The 16,419-nt window shown below is 42.4% G+C and overlaps 2 protein-coding genes and 1 pseudogene across 3 annotated transcripts; all 3 read left to right on the forward strand.

Moving 5' to 3' along the window:
* The first annotated feature begins 2,417 nt into the window (after positions 1–2,417).
* Positions 2,418–7,071, forward strand: LOC106565884 (SH2 domain-containing protein 5). 2 transcript variants are annotated; one of them, XM_014133521.2, is made up of 10 exons: positions 2,418–2,742; positions 3,275–3,516; positions 3,763–3,843; positions 4,171–4,245; positions 4,347–4,493; positions 4,608–4,808; positions 4,956–5,148; positions 5,575–5,680; positions 5,974–6,133; positions 6,251–7,071. In XM_014133521.2, the coding sequence occupies exons 2-10, from the start codon at positions 3,355–3,357 to the stop codon at positions 6,440–6,442; spliced, it is 1,317 nt and encodes a 438-aa protein (XP_013988996.1). In that variant the 5' UTR covers positions 2,418–2,742; positions 3,275–3,354; the 3' UTR covers positions 6,443–7,071. The 2 variants fall into 2 exon arrangements, with proteins under 2 accessions (XP_013988996.1, XP_013988997.1); XM_014133522.2 differs by having other exon boundaries at positions 3,405–3,516.
* Positions 7,072–8,807: 1,736 nt separating this feature from the next.
* LOC106565935 (kinesin-like protein KIF17) lies at positions 8,808–13,221 on the forward strand (annotated as a pseudogene).
* Positions 12,052–13,221, forward strand: LOC106565883 (kinesin-like protein KIF17). The gene is made up of 2 exons (XM_014133520.2): positions 12,052–12,167; positions 12,650–13,221. Exons 1-2 carry the CDS (start codon positions 12,071–12,073, stop codon positions 12,805–12,807), a joined length of 255 nt encoding a protein of 84 aa, XP_013988995.2. The 5' UTR covers positions 12,052–12,070; the 3' UTR covers positions 12,808–13,221.
* Positions 13,222–16,419: the final 3,198 nt, after the last annotated feature.

The following is a 16,419-nucleotide window of genomic DNA, read 5'->3' on the forward strand; positions in this document are numbered from 1 at the left end:
ATTAAGGTCCCACAGTTGACAGTGCATGTCAGAGCAAAAACCAAACCAAGCCATGAGGTCAAAGGAATTGGCCGTAGAGCTCTGAGACAGGATTGTGCCGAGGTACAGACCTGGGGAAGGGTACAAAAAATGTCTGCAGCATTGAAGGTCTCCAAGAACACAGTGGCCTCCATCATTTTTAAATGAAAGAAGTTTGGAACCACCAAGACTCTTCCTAGATCTGGCCGCCTGGCCAAACTGAGCGATCGGGGGAGAAGGGCCTTGGTCAAGGAGGTGACCAATTAACCGATAGTCACACTGACAGAGTGCCAGAGTTCCTCTATGGAGATGGGAGAACCTTCCAGAACAACAACCATCTCTGCAGCACTCCACCAATCAGGCCTTTGTGGTAGAGTGGCTAGGCGGAAGCCACTCCTCAGTAAAAGGCACATGACAGCCCGCTTGGAGTTTGCCAAAAGGCACCTAACGGACTCTCAGATCATGAGAAACACGATTCTCTGGTCTTATGAAACCAAGATTGAACTCTTTGGCCTGAATGCCAAGCGTCACGTCTGGAGGAAACCTGGCACCATCCCTATGGTGAAGCATGGTGGTGGCAGCATCATCCTGTGGTGATGTTGTTCAGTGACTGGGAGACTAATCAGGATCGAGGGAAAGATGAACGGAGCAAAGTACAGAGAGAGATGCTTGATGAAAACCTGCTCCAATGCACTAAGGACTTCAGACTGGGGCGAAGGTTCACCTTCCAACAGGAAAGCGACCCTAAACACATAGCCAAGACAAAGCAGGAGTGACTTCGGACAAGTCTCTGAATGTCCTTGAGTGGCCCAGCCAGAGTCCGGATTTGAACCCAATCAAACATCTCTGGAGAGACCTGAAAATAGCTGTGCAGTGACACTCCCCATCCAATCTGACAGAGCTTGAGAGGATCTTCAGAGAAGAATGGGAGAAACTCCCCAAATACAGCTGTGCCAAGCTTGTAGGTCATACGCAAGAAGACTAGAGGATGTAATCGCTGCCAAAGGTGCTTCAACCAAGTACTGAGTAAAGGGTCTGAATACATAAGTGAATGTGTTTTTTCCATTTTTTGTTATTTTTAGTATTGGCAAAAATGTCTAACGTGTTTTTGCTTTGTCATTATGGGGTATTGTGTGTAGATTGATGAGGGGGGAAAAACGATTTAATCCATTTCAGAATAAGGCTGTACCGTAACAACATCTTGAAAAAGTCAAGGAGTCTGAATACTTTCCGAATGCACTGTATGTAGACTTACAGTCATGGGGCCAGGATTATTCCTTCTCATCAGGGTGTTGCAGGACCTTGAGAGTATCATGTCCCCCCCCCCCCACACACACACACAGATGTAGGATCTTAATTTGATCATATTCTCACAGCAGGAAAATTATTTTTAATACAGGAAAATCAACTCTGACACAGGAAATTTCCTGCAACAACAGGGTGATCAAATTAAGATCCTATGCCTGTATACATTCAAAGTAGGCCAATTGTCGCAACAATAGTCGTGTTCACAACTGAAGAGTATAGCGTAAGTCTGCCTTTCAGTAAGCAGGAAATGTTTGTGAAGTATACCCCTACCAATAAAAATGCTTATTTGAACTTACTGTATTGGCTGATGTAAGTACATGAAGTTGATGATGATCTGCTCAAATGACATACTGTGCGCTTCTCCTGCAGGAATATCCAGATATCACAGACAGACACACACCCTCTCATTTAATATAGCTTAATTGGATATTGTTGTATATGTAAGCAATAGCTATGCAAAGTGCCAGATAGGTAACAATTTACAGTAACTGCTGTTCATTATTACTCAGTCAATAAATACCATCAGCAGACAGAAGGTCTAGCTAGGTTAGCAACAGAAAGTAATGTAGAAATCTGACCTTTCTGCAGCAGGTATCTCTGGCCGGGCAGTTTAATCGTGTAGCAGGTTGAACGACTAACTTACTTCCACTAGCTAGCATGACTACAGCCAGTAACCAGAAAAGCCTAGCTATCCAGCCTGCTAGCTAGTCAGTAGCCAGCTAGTAGTGCAAGCCAACTTTGTTCAGTTGTTGTTGAGTTTGTTCTATTGGAATGTTAAGTTCTGCATGAGTATTTTTCTCTTCCTGTCACACACAGTTTAATCCTTTCTTTGTGATTCCAACCTAGGCTGTAAACACACACACCCTACAGGACATCAATATTCTTTGAGGGGGTATTTTTATTTATTTAACCTTTATTTAACAAGGCAAGTCAGTTAAGAACAAATTCTTATTTACAATGACGGCCTACCCCAGCCAACCCCAAACCCAGACAATTGTGCGCTGCCCTATGGGACTCCCAATCCCCGGTTGTGATACAACCTGGAATCGAACCAGGTCCTGTTGTGACGCCTCTAGCACGGAGATGTAGTGCACCACTTGGGACCCCGAACTTCCGGTATAAACAAAACTAAAAACAAACATTTCATATATTGTGTTATTTGTTTTCCATTATTCCATGTCCAATTTTGACACAATAATTGAGAAAACAATTGAGAAACGGAATCGTTTTGCGTTTTTCCATTCTCCGTTTTTATTCGGAAATCAAAATAACAAAATGTACACGGACCCGTCAGCTTGACAAGGTGAAGCAACCTTGAGTAGGAGGGGAAATCAGAGTTTGGATTTGGAACTGTGGCACAGGATCTGGAGTACGAGTGCGGAGGTGAAAAGAGCGTTGGTTTGAAACTAAATTAAGGTATTTTATTATAATTAATTTGACATGTTTACCAAACTTGCGCCTACAGGTTAGAAATACTTCATCCGTGCGTAAATGTTTGCTCTGGCCGCTCAGACAACAGAATAATGGGTGTCACCCGCGTGCTCTGACTGCTGTAATAATAGTCTGAAGGCTATGGAATTAATTTTGAAATGTGACGAAATCCATACCAGTAGGTCTAAGAGTATGCTACTGAAAATGTTTGGGTAGTAATTCGACGATTCAAACGAAATAGTAGCAACAATCTATTCGATTGCAGGTGCGCTTATAATTTTCAGAATTCACGAGGACAAGGTTTAGATCCAGTGCTTGACTTGGGCAGGAGCTCAGCGGAGCTGATTATCGGCGGCTGAAAAGGTGTACTGTTTGAGCTCCTGTTCCTCTTATAGAATATTCGCTCAAAAGTATTGTGTAGATCTGACAGTTTCATGTTTTTGAAGTTACTGTAGACTTACTATCTATCACAACACATACCTGTGTCTTGCTTAAATTGAACGTTTTGCGTTCACAGCTCTTTTTATCACTACCTCCTGGTTACAAAAGCATTTTTCCCATGGGGAAAATAACACTACCAGACGCAACGTTGTTGACATGTCCAATGTTTATAATGCTGGGTGCTACAATGCCATCTGCTCCTGCAGCACTCAGGATAAGTCCTCCAGAAACAGCAGGACAAAGAAATCTAACTCAGGAGTGATAAGGATGGGTGAGACACCAGTCAGGGATGATGGCACAGTTAAAAGGTCAGCTGAGGTAAGCCATATTTTTCCTCCCCATATGGAAGTACTATTTGTTTGAAATAAAAGTACTTCCCAAGAGGAATAAATCTTACTTGCCTTTACTCTTCCCTTGTATTCTGCACCTGGTTACATTACATGATGTTTATCTAAAACGGAGAAAAAATAAATGAAATGTATGCATTCACTACTGTAAGTTGCTCTGGATAAGAGCGTCTGCTAAATGACTAAAATGTAACATGTAGTCTTTCTTCTTTATTAGTATGTTGGCTCCTTTCCTGTGGATGACTGTTGTTTGGATGATCAGATGCAGCAGTTGCACACACAGCTCAAGTCTCTCAAAGTAGGTGCTGGTAATAAGTTAGAAAGCAGCAGTACTTTAAGGCAAGTCTTGACTGTTCACAAATATTTATGGTGGAGATGGGGTCGTGCACAGACCTTTTCGTGGTCAGGTGCTCAAACCACAAAAAGGGCATGAAAGCAATAGGTGGACATATCTTAATGGCCAATTTAAATGACACATTTAACGTGACTTTAACAACGGCTTGCAGGCAATGGGTTCAGAACAACAATGATAAACTATAATACAAAGAATATATATTGTTTTGGCCCCCAAAACAACTTGAGACTGGAAGGATGTGCCTGCCTGAGGTGTTGAACTTTTTCACAGACATGCAAGAAAAGGAGGTCTGTGTCCCTGAAATTTTCCATCAAAGGTGTGAAGATGTATGATGAAGATGAGACGGTAAGAGTTGACCTTCTCAGAGCAAAGCACATGTATCATTGCTATTAGAGCTGTGTACACTACATCAACATTATTATTTTTTAAACTTTCCTTGTCTGTAGACCATCCTCATGGCCCATGCTCTACGAAGGGTCTCCCTTTCCACCGCCCACCCCTCGGATGCCCAGTTCGCCTTTGTTTCCCACAACCCAGGCAACCCTGATGCCCAACTATACTGCCACCTCTTCAAGGCTAGTCATGCCAGAGCAGTAAGAACCAGCGTTAGATCTTTGTCTCCCAACATGGTTGTCAACGAAATTCCTCTGTGATGGCTTTAAGCTGCAGTTTATTGTATAATTTGTCTCTGGTGTGTTCCCTCCAAGGCCCAGTTCTTGAACCTGTTGCTGTGCCGCTGTTTCCAGCTGTCCTACCTGGAGAAGCACCCAGAGGAGGCTCAAGTTGAGTCTGCAGGCCCACTGCCCAACTGTACCCCCTCCCTCCTCAACCAGGGCTTCCCTCTCAGTGTCAGCGCCCTTGTGTCCTTCAGAAGGGCCCCCACTCAGGGCTTACTCCCAGGGGAAAAGGTCAGTCAAACCTGTTTGTTTTAACTGAATTGTGAAAGCACAGTGAAATAATGCTATTTATTTTATTTTATTTGTGTAGCTGAACCCTGTACATTGTGCTGGCCTAGCTGTTGACCCGTTAACACTTTCTATGGGTCTTTATTGTAGGTCTTCCCATTGAAGAACAACAGCGCAACAACTGAGGAACAACCAAGCATCCAAGAAAACTTCATCACCTCTCCTTCCCTGGTGCGCAAGAAAGCCATCCGCAACAAAGTACTGCGCTCAGGGGCCTATCGCTCCTTCACTTACACCCCTCACAAACAACGCCACCTCCAGGATCGGCTTAACTCTCCACAAGGTGGGCTAAGTGTGCAGAGAGCTCTTTCAAGAGTGAAACAGTTCATTAGGTAATGCAAACCCTTAGTGCTTTGTGATGGGCACTCACTCAACGTCTGTGGTGTAGGCTACATTTTTCATTGTATTGATTTGTCATTACATTGTAGGCACTTTTTTTCACAGGGTTGTGATTACTGTAACGTTAAAGCTTTTTACCACGCATTTTTAAAGTGAACATGTTATGACGTTTTATGAACTCCTTTATCACAGTTTTCCTTGAAACAGTAGTTGTACTCACATCAGTAAGTTTTTCCACAGTGACTCCACTTGAGGTGGAATGGAAATAGATTGGAGGTTATCCAAAGCAAACAACATTTCCCTTGAGGGACATCTTGAAATGTGATCATCCCAAGATGCTAAGGAATCTCTTATCTTGTATGTGAAACAGGAAAGGGGCAGGACAAAATGCCAGTGAGGAGAGCCCGGGCCCCGAGTCTTGCCGAAACAGAAGAAGCTCTGGCTCAAGCGGTGTGGTGTTGGGCCGGCATCACCACGTGAGTCCCCCTCTCTTTTATTATAATAATATATGTTATTTAGCAGACACTTTCATCCAAAGTGGCTTAGTCATGTGTGCATAGATGTTTTTGCATAGGGTTGTCCCAGCGGGAATCGAACCCACAATCCTTGCATTCCTAGCGCCGGGCTCTAAAAACTGAGACACATTTACCCGACTCACACTTATCCCAGACCAGTTCCTTGTGTGCTTTATGGTGTGTTTGCTTGATGAAAGTCATGTGAGTCATCTCGGGGCTACCATTGGTCTTCAACCCCCCCCCATGTGTTACAGTGACAGCAGCTCTTCCCTGCTTGCAGAGGACGTCCTGGGCTCGTACCTCCTCTGCCCGCATCCTAAGAGACCTGGCTGTGACTCTCTTATCATTCGTTTCTCTTCTGGCCTCATCACCCACCTCATAGACAACACCTATAAAGGGAAATACCAGCTTGAGGTGAACCATCATGCTCAATCATTCCATTTTCATCAACTTTCTTTAACTTCCAATTTAAGCTCTTTGTTAATGTATGTTCAATGTGTAGCTATGAAGTCATTTATGTTTTTCTACTAGAACTGCCAACAAGAATTCTGCACCATTGCTGCTTTGATAGAGCACTACACAAAGTTCAAGGAGGAGCTGGACTTTCCTCTGAGTTGTGCCCGTGTAAATCACTGCTACGAGTGGGAGGAGAATGTTGGCAAGGCACACCAAAGCCTCAAAAGAAAGAATGCAGAATATAACCAGAGGAAGCAATGGGTTTAAAAGTCATTTCTGAACATTGGATTGATTGATGTATCCCATTCTCTAAGAGACACTGACATGTTACACTGACACCTTTAATTTCTTTACACTTTGATTCAATACAATACAATTCATTCACTTCTGTGCTTCATTTAGGTTACTTTTATTGTTTTGAGATTTCTGATAAGTGATGTTTATCACAATTCACCTGCTAAAGGGAAGTTTGATCGCAAGGGTGGAGCAGAGCCATATATTTAGATAAATGTAAGGCTCTGGTGTGGAGTAAGATGTTGGCACTTAGCCTATGATGTAGTTTTTAATTTTTTTTATGTAAGTGTGTTTGAGATGTATATTCTATTTTAGCTGCACCTACTTTTTAAATTGTATACTTTTTTTTAAAAGTAGGAATTTAGTGTGCGTATATATGAATGAGAGGGATTTTCTTTTTTTTGTATGTGTCAAGCTGTATGCCTCGTGTTATGCTGTCTGTTTTTCACGGCATGTTTTAAGAAGTTCTGTGAGAACATGATACATGGTACATGACTCACTTTACACCACAAAGTGTAGGCTATTTTTATATTTTTATTGTTGTGTTATGCATAATGCATTGCTGGATTTTATACATATGCATAAATGCACACATCTATTAACTTGATCTAAGTATGTTATTTAGGGGGAACAAGAAGTGATTTCAATTTATGCTCTTTAGAAAGACAACAGGCAGCAAAAACATTTTCTTGGCAATTTTCACACGACGTGATTTTATCACAAGTGTATGGTTGCCTAGCAACTTGGAACGCAATGGGAAGGGGACAGACAGAGCGAGATGATATTTTTTTGCGTATAATTTTGTTTTTGAGCACGGATTGTATTCATTGGACGAAATGAGCCATCTGCCAATACTACGTTTTTATAGCACGTGGATAATTGATTTGACAAGAAATTATTCCAACCAATTAACAGTCTGACATGTCTTGCAGGTTAGCTAGTACAGGTTGTGAACTTGTTTGCTTTGAGGCTTGGCCAATGTGGCAAGCTAGCTACCGTCCTTAGCTTAGTTAGCTAGCCTGTTAGGGCTAGGGGGCAGTATTGACACGGCTGGATAAAAAACGTACCCGATTTAATCTGGTTACTACTCCTGCCCAGTAACTAGAATATGCATATAATTATTGGCTTTGGATAGAAAACACCCTAAACTTTCTAAAACTGTTTGAATGGTATCTGTGAGTATAACAGAACTCATATGGCAGGCAAAAACCTGAGAAGATTTCATGCAGGAAGTGGCCTGTCTGACAAGGTGTCGTTCTTCTTGTCTCTGTTTATTGAAGAGTGAGGATCTTAGCTGTCCCGTGACACTTCCTACAGCTGCCATAGGGTCTCAGAAGGCGGCAAAATGCTGAATCGTGGCTTTGCAGGCTCTGGCTGAAACAAAGTAGCGCGTTTGGGTAGTGGCTGGTTACAGTACTGTGAGACTCAGGCTCGTGCCTGCGTCGAACGAAAGCTTTGTTTTCTTTCCTCTGTTTAGCTAAATGGACATTCCCGGTCGGAATATTATCGCTTTTTTTACGAGAAAAATGGCATAAAAATGGATTTTAAATAGCGGTTGATATGCTTCGAAGTACGGTAATGGAATATTTAGATTTTTTTGGTCACGAATTGCGCCATGCGCACAACCCTGATTTACCATTTCGGATAGTTTCTGGAACGCACGAACAAAACGCCGCTATTCGGATATAACGATGGATTATTTTGGACCAAACCAACATTTGTTATTGAAGTAGCAGTCCTGGGAGTGCATTCTGACGAAGACAACAAAAGGTAATCAAACTTTTATAATAGTAAATCTGATATTGGTGAGTGCTAAACTTGCCGGGTGTCTAAATAGCTAGCCCGTGATGGCTGGGCTATGTACTTAGAATATTGCAAAATGTGCTTTCACCAAAAAGCTATTTTAAAATCGGACATATCGAGTGCATAGAGGAGTTCTGTATCTATAATTCTTAAAATAATTTATGCTTTTTGTGAACGTTTATCGTGAGTAATTTAGTAAATTGTTAGTGAATTCGCCGGAAGTTTGCGGGGTATGCTAGTTCTGAACGTCACATGCTAATGTAAAAAGCTGGTTTTTGATATAAATATGAACTTGGTTGAACAAAACATGCATGTATTGTATAACATAATGTCCTAGGGTTGTCATCTGATGAAGATCATCAAAGGTTAGTGCTGCATTTAGCTGTCTTCTGGGTTTTTGTGACATATGCTAGCTTGAAAAATGGGTGTCTGATTATTTCTGGCTTGGTACTCTGCTGACATAATCTAATGTTTTGCTTTCGTTGTAACGCCTTTTTGAAATCGGACAGTGTGGTTAGATTAACGAGAGTCTTGTCTTTAAATAGCTGTAAAATAGTCATATGTTTGAGAAATTGAAGTAATAGCATTTCAAAGGTTTTGAAAATCGCGCCACAGGATTCAACTGGCTGTTACGTAGGTTGGACGAATTCGTCCCGCCTGCCCTAGAGAGGCTAGCGTTCTGATTTGCTGTCATGCTTTTATGACCAGATCAACAGGTTAGATTTTTGTTAATCTGATCACTTCAATTGTAGCATGTCAGCTGGAAAGATCTGTCATGGCTGCTAGTTATATTAATTGTTTAGCTTCCAAATAACAGTAGGCTAGCTATTTATTTTTCTAGCTTGCACAATGCTGAATGAAATGCATTCAACAACTGACGATTGACTATAATTTTGATATTGGCGTTGCCTTGCTTGTCACTAGTACGCGTGTCTGATATCAGACACCCCAAGAAGACTGAGGCAAAAATGGCTGCAGAGTCAATGAAGGTAGTGGTCAGTTGTCCGCCGATGAATGATAGGGAGCAAATGTAAGACGTAGTATCCGTAGAGATGAGTAGCTGTCAGTGTTTCATCAAGAAGCCAGGGGCGAAGGAGGAGCCACCAAAATAATTCACCTTTGATGGAAGCCTCTTCATTGACCAAGACACTGAGCAATGTACAACGAGATCATTTACCCTTTGGTTGAGGTAGGCCTACAATAAATCCTACTACATTTTCACAACTTGATTATGGTGAATTACATGCAGCACCAGCTCGTGGGCTATTGGACATCTCCAGTATATATCTGAAACTAAATAACATGCTAGTTAGGAAAACATGTGTGCTGCTGGACTTGGCGGGCAGCGAGCGCCAGTTTAAGACGGATACCACCAGGGAACTGCTCTGTGAGGCCACCAAGATCAACCTGTCCCAGTCGGCTCTAGGCAATGTCATCTCAACACATCCCCTACCGAGACTCCAAGCTGACCCGGTTGTTGCAGGACTCCCTGGGAGGGAACACTAGCACCCTGATGGTGGCCTGCCTCTCACCTGCAGACAACAACTATGAGGAGAGCCTGGGCACCCTGCGCTACGCCAACAGGGCCAAGAGCATCCAAAACAGGCCCCGCATCAACGAAGACCCCAAGGATCCCCTGCTCCGAGAGTACCATGAGGAAATCAAGCAGCTATGTGCCTTAATCTCTGGCCAGCTGGGCAATGCCAACCTGTCATGTGAGCACCATGCTTTTCTCCACACTTTGTCTAACCATTGAGATTAAGAGTTTGCACATAGAAGATCAAAGTGCTAGATTAAAATTAGATTATTCTCCATGGTCCTATTTTAATCAGCGTTTCTGGATGGTCAGTTGTCTGCGGGGCCCTCTGCTGGTCCATCGAGGCCTCAGTCCAGCACTACAGAGAAGGAGAAGATTAAAGAGGTGGGTAAACTTCCACAAGAAGTTGAATGAGGCTGCTTAGGTCAGTTGAGCTCCTTCTGCTATTTGTGACCTCCAGGAGTAAGAGGAGAAGCTGGCCAGGCTTCAGGCTGAGTATAATGCAGAGCAGGAGTCCAAGGCCAAGCTTCAGGAGGACATTGCTGTCCTGCGCTCTTCATATGAGACCAAGCTGTCCAATCTGGAGAAGCCCCGGACCAGCAGAGGGCACTCTATTACCACTGCTGGTACCATTACAACATCCCTGTCTACATTCAGAACTCCAACCAATTCAAATTTCACTCAGACGACCATAGCCAAGGATTTTAATAAGACAGATTTTCTGAAGGTAAATAACTTTTTAACAATAAGGTGTATAGATAGTGCTCTAGTACATTACAAGATATTAAGCCTTGTTTTCTCATTGCCTAGTGTCAGAGCTCTCCATCCTTATGAAACAAGCTCTTGAGGAGGAATTATGTTGTCACTGCACATGAGCTTAGTGATTTGGAACCAGTCCTGGCCAAGGTACCCATGCATCAAGTTCCCAGTACTTGTGGGTAACCGGTTATGCATGCATTTTGTAGTAGTACACATCACTTTAATGATGTAACTTCTCTTCTTGTAGGTGAGCCAGGCACAGGCATCTTGCCAGGTGTCCAGACAGGGTCTGAGGGGGAGGAGAATACTGACTCTCCTCCAATCAGTACCCCAGGCCTTCTGGACCAGAAGCATGTCCTCAAGAGGTGAGTTACCACACTCACACACATTCCCTTTTATATAACATAATGTCCAGTGGTGTGGCTTGGTGCCCTGTCCTGTCTCCAGGCTACAGCAGTTAGAGCAGTAGGTGGTGGGAGGGGAGCAGGCTCAGAAAAAGGAGCTGCAGCAGACACCGACAGAGGAATACTCTGGCAGATCAGAGAAAGAAGCAGCTGATTGAGGCCCTAGCAGAGAATGGCGAGGAGAGTGACAATGTGATGCTCAATGTCTACGACTCCATCCAGGAGGAAGTCCATGCTAAGAGTCGACTCCTAGAGAACACCCAGGGCAAGGTGGGACACATCTTCATGGAAAAGAAATGCCAGATTAATGATTTATCTACTAACATGCTTGTTCCTGTACCACATTTCTGTCACACATTTGCATTGTGTTTGCCTATTCTGTTAATACATTATGTACTGTGACAGACTTAAGTCTGTATGGTCATTATAAGTGGTGTTCTTCTGATGTGATGTCACAGCTGAAGGTGGCCAAGCTGGGGATCCAGGACCTGCAGGTGGAGTTTGAGCTAGAGAGGAATGACTACCTGGCAGCAATCCGCAGACTGGAGGGGGAGGGCCAGCTGCTACAGAGCCAGCTAGAGCGCATGGCCCCTCTGGTCCGCCGTGACTGCAACTACAGCAACTTGGCTCGCCTGCAGAAGGAGGCCACTTGGGATGACGACAGCGTCACCTGGAGGCTGCGTGACATGTTGGTGCAGAAAACAGCCCTGCCGTCAGGTGAGCGGAGGACCGGGGAAGAAATTATGTTGTGAAGATGTCTTTGAATTTAGAACGAATGTTAATCTTTCAGTGAATGGACTATTTTTATTTCGATTTTCAATGTTGTGACTACATGGATGGTTGGTCCTGTTTAGGTTTCTCATCCTCTGTTGTGTCCCTTCTCTCTTTCAGCAGTAGCTCCTTCAGCTCAGAGGCTCTCTGTATGCATGAGCTCAGCAGCTGACACAGGAGAATCCTTTCAAGTTTTATTTTTCTGTATTATTAAACTCATTTCTATTTTTTACCTCCCCTATGGGATATGAGGAACGAAACAAAATGTTTATGATCCTTCATCGTTGCCTATGTTTTGTGCAGGACGATGAGGACTGATATAAAGAGATGATGAACCGCAGTGACAGCGAGAACTTCGCCAGCAACTACTTCAAACCTAAGAGAGTCAACCAGTTGCTGGGCATTGAGCCCCTTAAGGGACTGGGTAAGACCAGGAGATGCAGGCCCTTCCCCTGAACCAATAGCCCAATGCCTTTTCACTGCTCTCATTATTATATAGGGGTAGGGCTTGTTTCTTTCTGGAAACATCAGAGCGCACTCTTCTCACCTGAATTCAACTGTGACTGGAGTCACATCTGTGACTAAGGTGCAGTTAATGTTAACATAAAAACAGTCAAACTATTCATTGGTATTTAATGAAGTGTGCAGACCAAAGGGAAAGTGCCTGAATAGACAATAAAATAACACAATTGAGATACTTTTGGAATCAACATTCAAATACAATGTGACAATTATAACACCACATCATACCAATGTACTGCTTGCTAATACAAAATAGCTTTAGAAGGGTCGGACTCGGTTACTGGAAACATTCAAAAGATCTAGCCTGCTATCCACTTAACTTCAACAGATAATTTGCCCTACATGTGTGGTTATTCCACTGATGACCTCTTCCCATGCACTCAGCACCCCAGGGGAATGGTACGCCTCACCCGATCTCCAGCGGCTCTAATATCGGCCCCTCACTCAGCCCTGAATCTCTCCTCCCTTGCCCCTTCCGCCTCGAGTCACTGGGGATCACCCCAGCCAATGGCAAGGTGAAGAGGAAGAAAAGCAAAACATAGAGAGCTGGGCTACAGAGGCACTCTACTGTCACCACCTCCCCCAGTCTATTCACCATTTCTACCTGCCACCCTTTTTGACCACTAGAAACCTCACAATTTGTTGGCTTGTTTAGGTAGAGTATTTAATTCATCCACTGTGATTGACCCTAGGTTGTTAGTAGTTCACTATTGAACTTTCAGTAACCAGCAATATAATGGCACTTTTACATGGACACTTGGTCTGGCAATGTGATGCTTCGGGTGTTTATAATTTTTTTGCAACTTTTAAATGTTAGCGAAGATAATGCCACACCATAGTGCTTGCAGTGACTCTTAATTCTGTGACACAATGGTGAACCTTGAATATACTGTTTATCACTGTTGTGGATTTTGCTGCTCATATACTGTAATTGTTAATACAATATGTTTTCTGTAGCTTTCTGTGTATCTTGTTCATTTCATGTCTTGTACTACTTCACTTCCCAGAATTCATGTCTGGTTGTGCAAAATATTTGTCTTTGAGCATCACTAAACAGGAAGGTCATCTTCAGTCTTTCAGCATCAGGGCTAAGAAATAAGATCTGAGAGCCAAACATGTCAGACCAGTTTCAGTGTCACACAATCTGGATGACTCTACAAATGCACTGGGGCCAGGGTGGTGTTGTCATAGCAGCAGAGTGTTAACAGGCCATGTATGACGGTGGAGGGTAGCCTCCGGTTTCCTGTCCTCTAAAAAGTCGTGTCAATGACGTGTTGTCTGGAAACAAGACGAGTGTGGAGCAACCTTGTGACCTCCAGGGAGCTGAGTGACACAGACGACCTGAATTGATTGTTCCCTGGTTGTAATAATCTGAGCCAGGCTTATTTGGCAGCAAAATGTAATTTACCTTTCCTGAAAATGACAAATTTCAATAGCATTGGCAATTTAAGTTGAAAGGGTTGGTTAGCCCCAAATTACATTGTTTTCCTTACCCTGTAAGCAGTCTATGGACAAGGTATGACATCGAACCATACTTTGGTTGTTTAAATTTTCCACTGTTTCAAATGTTAACTTTTGAGCATTTATGGTGCAAATCCAATGTGAGTCAATAGCACCCACAGTGCCTTCGGAAGTATTCATACTCCTTGACTTATTCCACGTTTTGTTAGAGTGGCTGCAAAATGTATTAAATATTCATTTTTCTCTTACCCATCTACCCACAATACACTATAATGACAGTGAAAACATGTTTTTAGACATTTTTGCTAATTTATTGAAAATAAATACAGAAATATCTAATTTACATAAGTATTCACACCTCTGAGTATGAATGTTAGAATCACCTTTGGCAACAATTTACAGCTGTGAGTCTTTCTGGGTAATTCTCTAAGCACTTTGTACACCTGGATTGTACAATATTTGCACATTATTCTTAAATTCTTCAAGCTCTGTCAAGTTGGTTGTTGATCACTGCTAGACATCCATTTTCAAGTCTTGTCATAGATTTTCAAGCCGATTTACACTACCGTTCAGAAGTTTGGGGTCGCTTTGAAATGTCCTTGTTTTTAAAGAAAATCACTTTTTTATCCATTAAAATAACATCAAATTGATCAGAACTACAGTGTAGACGTTAATGTTGTAAATTACTATTGTAGCTGGAAACAGTTGATTTTTTTTTAATGGAATATCTACATAGGCGTACAGAGGCCCATTATCAGCAACCATCACTCCTGTGTTCCAATGGCACGTTGTGTTAGCTAATCCAAGTTCATCATTTTAAAAGGCTAATTGATCATTAGAAAACACGTTTGCAATTATGTTAGCACAGCTGAAAATGGTTGTACTGATAAAAGAAGCAATAAAACTGGCCTTCTTTAGACAAGTTGAGTATCTGGAGCATCGGCATTTGTGGGTTCGATTACAGGCTCAAAATGTCCAGAAACAAGGAACTTTCTTCTGAAACTCGTCAGACTATTCTTGTTCTGAGAGATGAAGGTAAACCCTGCGAGAAATTGCCAAGAAACTGAAGATCTCGTACAATGCTGTGTACTACTCCCTTCACAGAACAGCACAAACTGGCTTAACCAGAATAGAAAGAGTGGGAGGCCCCGGTGCACAACTGAGCAAGAGGACAAGTACATTAGAGTGTCTAGTTTGAGAAACAGACGCCTCAAGTCCTCAACTGGCAGCTTCATTAAATAGTACCCGCAAAACACCAGTCTCAATGTCAACAGTGAAGAGGCGACTCCAGGATGCTGGCCTTCTAGGCAGAGTTGGAAAGGAAAAAAAAACATTTCTCAGACTGGCCAATAAAAATAAAAGATTAAGATGGGCAAAAGAACAGACACTGGACAGAGGAACTCTTCCTAGAAGGCCAGCATCCCAGAGTCGGATCTTCACTGTTGACGTTGAGACATTTTTGCAGTTTTACTTTAGTGCCTTATTGCAAACAGGATGCATGTTCTGGAATATTTGTATTCTGTACAGGCTTCATCTTTTCACTCTGTCATTTAGGTTAGTATTGTGGAGTAAGTACAATGTTGTTGATCCATCCTCTGTTTTCTCCTATCACAGCCATTAAACTCTGTAACTGTTTTAAAGTCCCTGCTGCTCCTGAGTTGCGCAGCAGTCTAAGGCACTGCATCTCAGCGTTAGAGGCATCACTGCAGACCCTGGTTCGATTCCAGGCTCTATCACAACCGGCCGTGATTGGGAGTCCCATAGGGCGGCCCATTGTTGTCCGGGTTTGGCCGGGGTAGGCCATCATTGTAAATATGAATTTCTTCTTGACTGACTTGCCTAGTTAAATAAAGGTTAATAAAATTCTGGCCTCATCGTTAAGTCCCTGACCGGTTTCTTTCTTCTCGGGCAACTGAGTTAGGCAGGACACCTTTGTAGTGACTGGGTATATTGATACTCCACCTTAAGTGTAATTAATAACTTCACCATGCCCAAAGGGATATTCAATGTCTGCCTTTAAAAAAAAAATAATGTTTTTACCCATCTACAAATATTTGCTAGGCATTGGAAAACCTCCCTGGTCTTTGTGGTTGAAATTCACTGATCGTGTATACGTGGGGTACAGAGATGAGGTAGTCATTCAAAAATCATGTTAAACACTATTATTGCACAGAGTGAGTCCATGCAACTTATGTGACTTGTTAAGCAAATGTTTACTCCTGAACTTATTTATGCTTGCCATAACAAAGGGGAGGAATACATATGGAAAACATTTCAGCTTTTCCTTTTTTATAAATTTGTAAAAATATCTAAAAACAATTCCACTTAAAAAAATTATGGGGTATTGTATAAAGGCCAGAGACCCAAAATCAACATTGTATCATTATAAATTCAGGCTGTAGCACAACAATATGTGGAAAGTCAAGGGGTGCGAGTACTTTCTGAAGGCACTGTACATTAGCCTTTCCACGCTTCATGTCGACATCTTTAACTAACTTAATTGAGTTACACAATACATTTGTAGATACTTTAAGATGATTTGGATATGAAACATGAAAATACTAATATAGGTACCTTTGACTTGCATTGGATTTGTGCCATAAATGCAAAAAAGTTAGCATTTGAAACCAGGTAAACACAACCAAAGCATGGATTCCTGTCATACCTTGTTCATAGACTGTTTACAGAGTTTT

This window comes from Salmo salar, chromosome ssa12 (genome assembly GCF_905237065.1).
Source record: "Salmo salar chromosome ssa12, Ssal_v3.1, whole genome shotgun sequence".
Classification (NCBI taxonomy): Eukaryota; Metazoa; Chordata; class Actinopteri; order Salmoniformes; family Salmonidae; genus Salmo; species Salmo salar.

Coding starts and splice junctions, on each gene's coding strand:
- LOC106565884 (XM_014133521.2), top strand. CDS start 3,355: ATGTCCAATGTTTATAATGCTGGGTGCTACAATGCCATCTGCTCCTGC. Junction 4,494..4,607: donor AGGCTAGTCATGCCAGAGCA/GTAAGAACCAGC, acceptor GTTCCCTCCAAG/GCCCAGTTCTTGAACCTGTT. Junction 4,809..4,955: donor GCTTACTCCCAGGGGAAAAG/GTCAGTCAAACC, acceptor TCTTTATTGTAG/GTCTTCCCATTGAAGAACAA.
- LOC106565883 (XM_014133520.2), top strand. CDS start 12,071: ATGATGAACCGCAGTGACAGCGAGAACTTCGCCAGCAACTACTTCAAA. Junction 12,168..12,649: donor TGAGCCCCTTAAGGGACTGG/GTAAGACCAGGA, acceptor CCATGCACTCAG/CACCCCAGGGGAATGGTACG.